This window comes from Crocuta crocuta, unplaced genomic scaffold, assembly GCF_008692635.1.
Source record: "Crocuta crocuta isolate KB4526 unplaced genomic scaffold, BGI_CrCroc_1.0 scaffold520, whole genome shotgun sequence".
In the NCBI taxonomy this organism is placed as follows: Eukaryota; Metazoa; Chordata; class Mammalia; order Carnivora; family Hyaenidae; genus Crocuta; species Crocuta crocuta.
The window spans coordinates 118,665-128,110 of NW_027532009.1; the positions used below are offsets into that span (position 1 = coordinate 118,665).

The 9,446-nt window shown below is 35.5% G+C and overlaps 1 protein-coding gene across 1 annotated transcript; it reads left to right on the forward strand.

The window, feature by feature from the left end:
* The first annotated feature begins 4,160 nt into the window (after nucleotides 1–4,160).
* On the forward strand, nucleotides 4,161–5,099 carry LOC144241379 (olfactory receptor 2T27-like). Its single transcript, XM_077775941.1, has one exon. The coding sequence runs from the start codon at nucleotides 4,161–4,163 to the stop codon at nucleotides 5,097–5,099; it is 939 nt and encodes a 312-aa protein (XP_077632067.1).
* The last annotated feature ends 4,347 nt before the right edge of the window (nucleotides 5,100–9,446 follow it).

The following is a 9,446-nucleotide window of genomic DNA, read 5'->3' on the forward strand; positions in this document are numbered from 1 at the left end:
GGCTTAGTCGGTTAAGCGTCCGACTTTCGCTTGGGTCATGATCTCGCGGTTCGTGGGTTCAAGCCCCGCGTCGGGCTCTGTGCTGACTGCCAGCTCAGACCCTGGAGCCTGTTTCGGAGTCTGTGACTCCCTCTCTCTCTGACCGTCCCCTGCTCACGCTGTCTCTCTCTCTCTCTCTCTCCTAGAAATAAATAAAATATTAAAAAAAACAGAAACTTGTGAGGTAGAAGTGTAGGCAGATGCACAAGTAGAAATAAAAAATTCAAAGAGGTGATAACAATGAAACATTATGAAGGATTCCTTGAAAGTTGTTAACTTATAAATATTAAGAAACTAATGATTCCTTACATTGGCACAATCATGTGTTTCTTCAGCCACCTATTAAGGCCCCTTATCAACATTTCTGCAGCCTCTCCAATTTTTTTAAGTTCATTCTTTTTTTTTTTTTTGAAAGAGATAAGAGAGATCGGGGGAGGGGCAGAGAGAGGAAGAAAGAGAATTCTAAGTAGGTTGTCAGTGCAGAGTCTGACATGGATTTTTTTCTCATGAACCATGAGATCATAGCCTGAGCCAAAGTCAAGAGTCTGGTGCTTTACTGACAGGTCCCTGGCCTGTCCAGTTTTATTTCAGACTCACGTTAGTGCATTTTCAATATCCACCATACCCTCTTTGCTCTGCCGACCACACTATGTAATTGCTATTTTTAATGAACATATAGCGAATTTGATTTTTGTTGGACTTTGGCTTCCCACCCTATTCTGTTCAGCAGGCAAATGGCCCTAGTCATTGTGAGCCTTTTTTTAACAAAATCTATAAAAATACAATAATATTTGAGCTCCATGTTATTTTATTTTATTTTTACTTTTTTAAATTTAAATTCAAGTTTGTTAACATATAGTGTAGAATTTGTTTCAGGAGTAAAATTGAGTATTTATCACATATATAATACCCAGTGTTCATCCCAACAAGTGCCCTCCATAATTCTCATCACCCATTTGGCCATCCCCCCGCACTTACCCCTCTAGTAACTTTCAGGTTTTCTCTGTATTTAAGAGTCTCTTATGGTTTGCTTCCCTCTCTGTTATAATTTTATTTTTCATTCCCTTTCCCTATGTTCATCTTATTTGTTTCTTCAACTCTACATATAAGTGAAATCATATGATATTTATCTTTCTCTGACTGATTTATTTCACTTAGCATAAATTACTCTAGTTTCATCTACCTTGTTGCAAATGGCAATTATCTATTCATCAGTCAATGGACATTTGGGCTTTTTCCATATGTGGCTATTGTTGTTAATGTTTCTATAAACATTAACATGGAGTGCATGTGCCCTTTGAATCAACATTTTTGTACACTTTGGGGAAATATCTAGTAATGCAATTCCTAGAAAATAGGGTAGTTCTATTTTTAGAGGAACTCCTATACTGTTTTCCAGTGTGCCTGGATCAGTTTGCATTCCCACCAACAGAGCAAAAGTGTTCACCTTTCTCTGCATCCTCAACAACATCTATTGTTTCCTGGGTTGTTCCTTTTAGCCATTCTGATAGGTGTGAGTGGTATCTCATTGTGGTTTTGATTTGTATTTCTCTGATTATGAGTGATATTGAGCATCTTTTCATATGTCTGTTGCCATCTGGATGTCTTATTTGCAAAAGTGTCTGTTCATGTCTACTGCCCATTTCTTAACCAGTTTGCTGTTTTTTGGGTGTTGACTTTGATAAAGTATTGATTGATTTGGGATTTTAACCCTTTATCCAATATGTCATATGCAAGTACAGAGGAATTAAGATGTCAGAGTATTATAGAAACCCTGGGCTTGTCTCCTCCCTGAAATACAGGTAGATCAGCAACAAATCATTTTGAACACGTATGGAATTAACCTGGACATTAACACAACAATCTGCATAATTTGAGCAAGATATCCTGGCAGAAAGAGCAAAAATTTTTATTCTATTTATTTTATTTTATTTTTTAAAAGAAAGTTAATTTTTTTAAAAATTTTTTTAATGTTTTATTTATCTCTAGGAGAGAGNGGCGCCCCAAGAAAGTTAATTTTTAATTTTTGAAACTTTTTTCTTTTCTTTTTCCCCCCCTCTTTCTATCAAGATCCTCTTAACAGTAAACTGAAACATTCCTAGGATCTCACTTCCTTTATTTGATTTTTTGTTTTGCTTTTAATTTTTTAATTTAAGTTTTTATTTCATTAATGTTTTTTTTTCCCTCCAAGATGACAAGACAGAATATATCCCAAAAGAAAAAAAAAAAAAGGAAGAAATGGCAACCAGGGATTTAGTCAACAGATATATAAGTAAGATGTCCTAACCAGTATTGAAAACCAAGATTATAAGAATACTAGTTGGGTTTGTAAAAAGCATAGGGGACACAGAAAATCCCTTTCTGTAGAGACAAAATAACTAAAGTCTAATCTTGCCATAATTTAAAATGCAATGCCCAAGATTAACCTCTAATGGATTCCAGGACAGCAAGAAATGATGAAGGTGAGCAGCAAATCAGTGACAGAGAAGATAAAATCATGGAAAATAATGAAGCTGAAGAAAAGAAAAAAATAAAGGCAAAAGATCATTATATATGACTTAGAGAACTCAGAGTCTTTAAAGAAGAATCCACTCAGATTGTAGGAGTTCATAAGATGAAGAAAGAGAAAAGGGAGCAGAAGATTTATTTGAACAAATTATTGCTGAAAACTCCCCTAATTTGGGAAAGGACATAGACATCAAAAAACAGGTAGCACAGAGAACTCCCATTAAATTCAACAAAAAGCAACCATTGTCAAGGTTTTTTCAGAGACAAATTCACAGAATACATAGTGAAGGAAAGAATCATGAAAGTAGCAATGGAAAAAAGTCTCTAACCTACAAGGGAAAACAGGTCAGGTTCACAGTTGCCCCCAAAAGTGACTTGATGATAGATAGCTTTTAAGATGGTTATGGTTTGAAGGGAAAAAAGACTAGAAAGTCAGGAAAAGGGGCATTGAAAACTTAGAATTAAGGTTTGGAAAGGAGATGTGTGTCTTACAAATACTTAGTTTAATATGGCTGGGACAAGTAACTGATTAAATACAGAAAGCAAGGAAATCAAAAGTGGTCTCAAGGGTTAAGGCTGAATGTCAGTGGTAATGGAGTGGGAATGGTAGAAATAATCAATAGAAAGATATGGAAATTGAGATCAGTTTTGGCATGATAAATGGAAAGTGTTGTCAGAGTATTTGGTGAATGTGTTTAAAAAGTTGTAGGAGATACAGAAATAAGCTAAGAAGAGATAGATTAAAAGTTTTTCCAAAATCTTGAATCCTTTAAGACCAGGATGAATTTTACCTATGCAGTCATACAGAATTCTGTTCTCAGAAGGGTCTTGTGCTTGGTTTATTGCTTTGATGTTGCTCTTTTAAATTCTTGAAATTTTTGTACATGCAGAAATATGTAGTTAATTTTGCAATGGCCATAAAATATTGAGAAAGGAGATAAATTACACAGAGCAGAATAAGTTCCATATAAAATATTTGGGAATATGGTTTCTTTGAAAATTCCAAACTAAAAGAAGACCAAAAACTATGATGAATCATTGTTTCAGAAAATTCCAAATAATGGGTTTTAAATTCTTGCATGAGTACTACAATAATGTAGATATGAAACATTTTAAATAGTGGATAAAATAATTACATATAATATTTATCAAACAATACGTTTAAAACGTGAAAACCTCAAGATTTTTATGGCATTATCAATTTTTATAAAGAGGTATAATAAAGGATGCATATTAACATTAGATAGAAGAGATGTGTAGGGCAAGGCATACAGGAAAGAACACAGAGGTTCCATGCTCTCTTCAAGCTGTGTGCCACTCTCCTGAATTCTTCATATATTCTCCAACCTACAAGTTTCTCAAGTTGTTTTAAATGCTATTTGGGTCTGTGGAGAGGTAGAAGAAATAATTGATAGAAAAACGTAAACACTGGGTGTTATATGTAAAACAACTTGACAATAAACTATTTTTTAAAAATAAAAATAAATAAAACATCCTAAATGAAAAAAAAGAAAAAAGTATAAAATCAAAAGTTCATAACAAGACATAAGATTTAACAGATGGCCTATGCTTTCCTCTTACCACACAACAGCTGCTGCTGATAAGGATGAGCTATGGCAAAAATAAATGACACATCCACTACAGATTTCATCCTATTGGGCCTCTTCCCTGAGTTCCAGTATGTCAGCCTCCTGGTCTACCTCATCCTTCTGGTCTACTTCATTACCCTAACAGGGAACTCCATTCTCATCTTTCTGATCTGGGTGGACTCTCACCTCCACACCTCTATGTACTTCTTGCTCAGTCAGCTTTCCATCATTGATTTGTTCTATATTTCCAGCTTGGTTCCTAAGATGGTTATCAACCATTCCTTAGGGAAGCACAGCATCTCTCACATTGGCTGTGGGGTACAAATGTTCTTCTGCCTAACTCTAGGTGGTGCTGAGTGTCTCCTCCTAACCTTTATGTCCTATGACCGATTTGTGGCTGTTTGTAACCCCCTTCGCTACACAATTATCATAAACTCTAAGGTATGCTTGATAATGACAGTGTCATCATGGACTGGGGCTGGTATAAATTCACTCATTCAAACTATCTACACCATGCGTTTTCCTGTCTGTGGTCTGAAGAAGATAAATCATTTCTTCTGTGAGATACCAGCCATTCTGAAGCTATCCTGTGAGGACACTTCACATTATGAGATGGTGTTGTTTGTGGTAAGTATCATATTTATACTCATCCCGTTTAGCCTAATAGTGACCTCCTATACTCGAATTTTCCTCATTGTTCTCAGAATACACTCTCTTGAGGGGAGAAAAAAATCCTTATCCACATGCTCTTCTCACCTGATTGTAGTCAGTCTCTTCCTGGGGCCAGGGATAGTGGTGTACATGACACCTGGCTTCTCCCACACCCCAGCACTGGATCAAGGTCTCTCCATCTTCTACACTACTATCACCCCCATGCTGAACCCCATAATTTATAGCCTTAGAAACAAAGAGGTTGTAAGAGCTATAAAGAGGGTCTTGGGAAAGTATCTAATATCAAAATAGTTTAAGAAATATCACTGCTATACTTTATATATAAAACCAGTTCCAGTGCGGAAATCAAAGTCCTCAGTTTGAATCTTTCTTCAGCTACACAGATGTCTTTTCAGAAATATAGATTATTTTAGAAACCAGATGTTAAATCTTTAATCACCTTATTGTGTTTGAAACAAAACAACTGAGTTCAGTAAAGCGATGCATTAATAGAAATATTTGAATAAAAGGGACTTGTTTACAATTAGATGGAAATATATAAACTGTTTATTAATTCACCCACAAAGTTGAACAAGGATGCTTGTCATTATATTTTGCCATCACAAAGAAGGCAGTGAATACTTATTCTAATATTTGACTATCAGCCTAAACTGAGAGTAGAACAAAGGAAAAGTCACAGCCATTCGTTTTCTCTAAGAAGTACTGTTTTATCCAGGTCAATGTTTCCTTTTCAAAAATTTTTTACATTAAAACATATTATTGTGATAAAATAGATAGTGTAATATTACTTAAGGTGTACAACATATTGACAATTCTGTACATTTTTCATTGGTCACTGGGGTAAATATAGTCACCATACCATGTTATTACAATATTATTGACTGTATTCCCTAAGTCGTTTCTTTTTTATCTCTCTGACTTACTAATTTTATAACTGGAAATTTGTGTCTATTAATCACCATGATCTCTTTTGCTCATTCTTTCAACACCACCCCATTAGAAACCACCAGTTTGTTCTCTGTATTTAAGAGTCTGTTTGCTTGTTTGTTTTTTTTTACATTCCGTATATAAATGAAATCTTACCGTCTTTGTATTTGTCTAATTTCACATAGCATAATACCTTATAAGTCCATCAATGTTGCTGAAAATGGCAAGATCTCATTCTTTATTCTGGCTGGGTAATACTGCATCACACACACACACACACACAAACACACACACACACACACACACACACTCACTCCACATTACCACTCTATCAATGGGCACTAGAGTTGCATCCATATACTTACTATTGAAAACAATGCTGTATGTTTGCACGTATAGGAGGATTAGGAGGACCTTGACAGAGGAACAAGGGGGAGAAGAAGGGGGGAAATAGTCGGGGAAAGGGAGAGAGGCAAACCATGAGAGACTCTTGAATGCTGACCAAAACTGAGGACTGATGGATGTTGGGGGGGAGGAGGGAAGGGGATGGAGGAGGACAGTTGTGGGGATGAGCACTGAGTGTTATGTGGAAACTAATTTGACAATAAACTTTGTAAAACAACAAAAAAAGAAAACAATGCTGCAATATACACAAGTGTTTTCATTTTCTTTGGTGAGTAAGAATAGGTAGAATTACTGTATCATATGAGATTTCTAATTTTAATTTATTAGAAGACTCCATATTGTTTTCCACAGTGATTGTTCCTATATACATTCCCAACAATATGTCAAAAGTTTCATTTTCTCCATATTCTCACCAACACTTGTTATTTCTTTTCTTTGACTTAGTGGTCATTCTGACTGGTGTGAGGTGGTATCAAATTGTAGTTTTTATTTTCATTTTCATAATGACTAGTGATGTTGAGCATATTTTCAGATATTTCTTGCTCATCTGTGTGTATTCTTTCTTTGGACAAAATCTATCCAGATCTGCCATTTTAAGTTGGATATTTTGTTTTATGATGTTGACTTGTCTATGTTCTTTATGTATTTTGAATATTAACCCCTTATCAGATATATAATTTGCAAATATCTTCTCCCATTCACTGGGTTGACTCTTTCTTTTGCTGATGGTTTTTGTTGCTGTGCCAAAGAAAACTTTATTTTGATGTTCCAGTAGTTTATTTTTTATATTATTTCTTCTTCCTGAGGAGACATGTCCATAAATATATTTTTAAGGCCAATGCCTATGTTTTATTTTAGAAATTTTATGGATCCAGCTCTCACATTTAAGTATTTAACTCATTTTGTGTTTATTTTCATGTATGGTGTAAGAAAGTTTCCAGTTACATCACTTTCCATTTGCCTATCCAGTTTCCCAAACACTTTTTTTGTTAAGTCTGTTTATTGAACTTCCAGGGAAGATGGTGGAGTAGGAAAACTCTAAATTAACCTTTTACGGTGGATACAGCAAGATAATATTCTCAAGTGAAAATAATCCATAAAAATAACCTAAATACTGGCAAAAAAACACTTCAAGATTAAATATAGAGAAGAGGCCACCTTGAAGAGGGTAGGAAGGAAGAGATGTACTCTGGAGCTAAACAGATACAAAGACTGTCTGCAACAAAGAGGGCACAATGGTCACAGAAAGAGAAGAGAAAGGGACTCTTACACCAGGAAATGCACACAGGAAAGATAAATCCCCCTAACACTGGTTTTGAACATCTGAGGCATAAATTTTGTGATTTACTGTAATCACTGGTGATTAACTTGGAATTTCAAAAATTATTTGGCTTTGCTTTGTGAGAGCCAGGGGTGTAATAATAATAATAATAATAATAATAATAATAATAATAATACAATTGATTCCTTGTTCTTAAAGAGACAGCATAACAAATAGTCCTGCAGAGACACAGCATAAAAACAACAGTTTGAAAAACTCCTTGGATATGAAAGATAGATATTTTTTCACTAATCTCAGGGTGTGCTGGAGGAGCAGGGATCATTGGGAAACTTGTCTGTGAACAAAGGATCTGGTGGGCACCATTTCCTTCTCCCACAGCCAAAATACATGGTCACTTGCAGACAGCAGAAGAGCACATACATTCCCTACCTAACTTGCTAACACAACTGTTCCACACCCACAGTCTCCTGTGGACACACTCTCTCTATCTATCCAGACCTCAGCTCCAAGTCTCCTCCTCAAGGCAGACCCAAGCAAACCTTGTTAACATCACACACACATTTCTGCAGATCTTCCTCTACAATACACCTTGGAGCCCATCCAAAGTGATGTAATGAGCCTGGCAGTGTACAAGCAGCCCTGAAACAGCCAACACCACTCCAAAGTGACTCATTCCCAGGGAGAGGGAAGTATAACCACACACAACTTTCAGACTATGGCTCCAGCAGTAGCAAGGGAACAGTCAGCTGTAGGCCCTGCCCAATAATGAAAGCTTCTCATAGAGAAAACAGGGAAAGTGCCTTGCAGTTTGAGTGCTACTACATCTCTGGAAAGTGCTTGTTATGACTCAGCTTAAGTCCAAGGTGGCCCCAGACTGGCCCACTAACACCACAGGGAGCAAAACTTGCTCACAACAGGCAAAAAGACCCATTGCAGATGGCTGGACTAAAGGCAAAAGCAGCTTGGCCATAACAGCAGGGTACACATAATATGCATAACAGACACCCCTGAAATGTCAGATTCTGGTGAACAAGAGATACTGCACATTAGGACACTAAAGGATCTCTTCTTCATAAGTTCACTATTTTCAAGAGCAGAAGACATAGCTGACTTTCCCTACACATAAAAACGGAGTGTTAGGTAAAATAAGGAGTCAGGAATGTGTCTCAAATGAAAAAACAGGACAAAATCACAACAAGAGACCAAAGCAAACTAGAGATAAGTAATATGCCTGTTAGAGAATTTAAAGTAATGATTACAAAGATATTTACTGGACTTGAGAAAATAATAGAGGAGAACAAAGGCCCTAAACAAAGAGATAAAAATAAAACATAACCAATTAGAGAGTAATAATTCAATAAATGAAACTAAAAAAATATATATACTAGGTAGAAGAAATAATAGACTAGTTAAAGTAGAGGAATGGATTAGTGACCTGGAGGTCGCTAATAAAATAAATAAATAAACAATAAATAAATAAAACAAATAAAAAACAATCATGTGTAACAGGGTAGAGGAAAAAAAATACAAAATGAAAATAGACTTAGGGAATTCAGCAACCCCATCAAGGGTAATAACACTCTCATTATAGGATCCCAGAAAAAGAAGAGAAACAAAAGGGAGCAGAAAAATTATTTGATTAAATAATAGCTAAAATTCCCCAAACTGGAGGAGAAAACAGAAACAAGTTCCAGGAGGCATAGAGATACCCCCAAAAAGAAACACAAGGAGGTCCACACTAGGATATATAGTAATTTAAATGGCAAAAACTTGGTGATAAAGAAAAAATATTAAAATAAGAAAAATAAAAGTACATATAAGGAAAATCCTATAAAACTATCATCTTATTTTTCCAACAGAAACTTTGCTGGCCATAAGATAATGGCATGATATAATCAAAGTGTTGAAAGAAAAAAAATCTTGTAAACAAAAATACTCGATCCAGCAAGGCTATCATTAAAAATAGGAGAGATAAAGAGTTTCCAAGACAAATAAAAGTTAAAGGAATTCATGGCCACTAAATA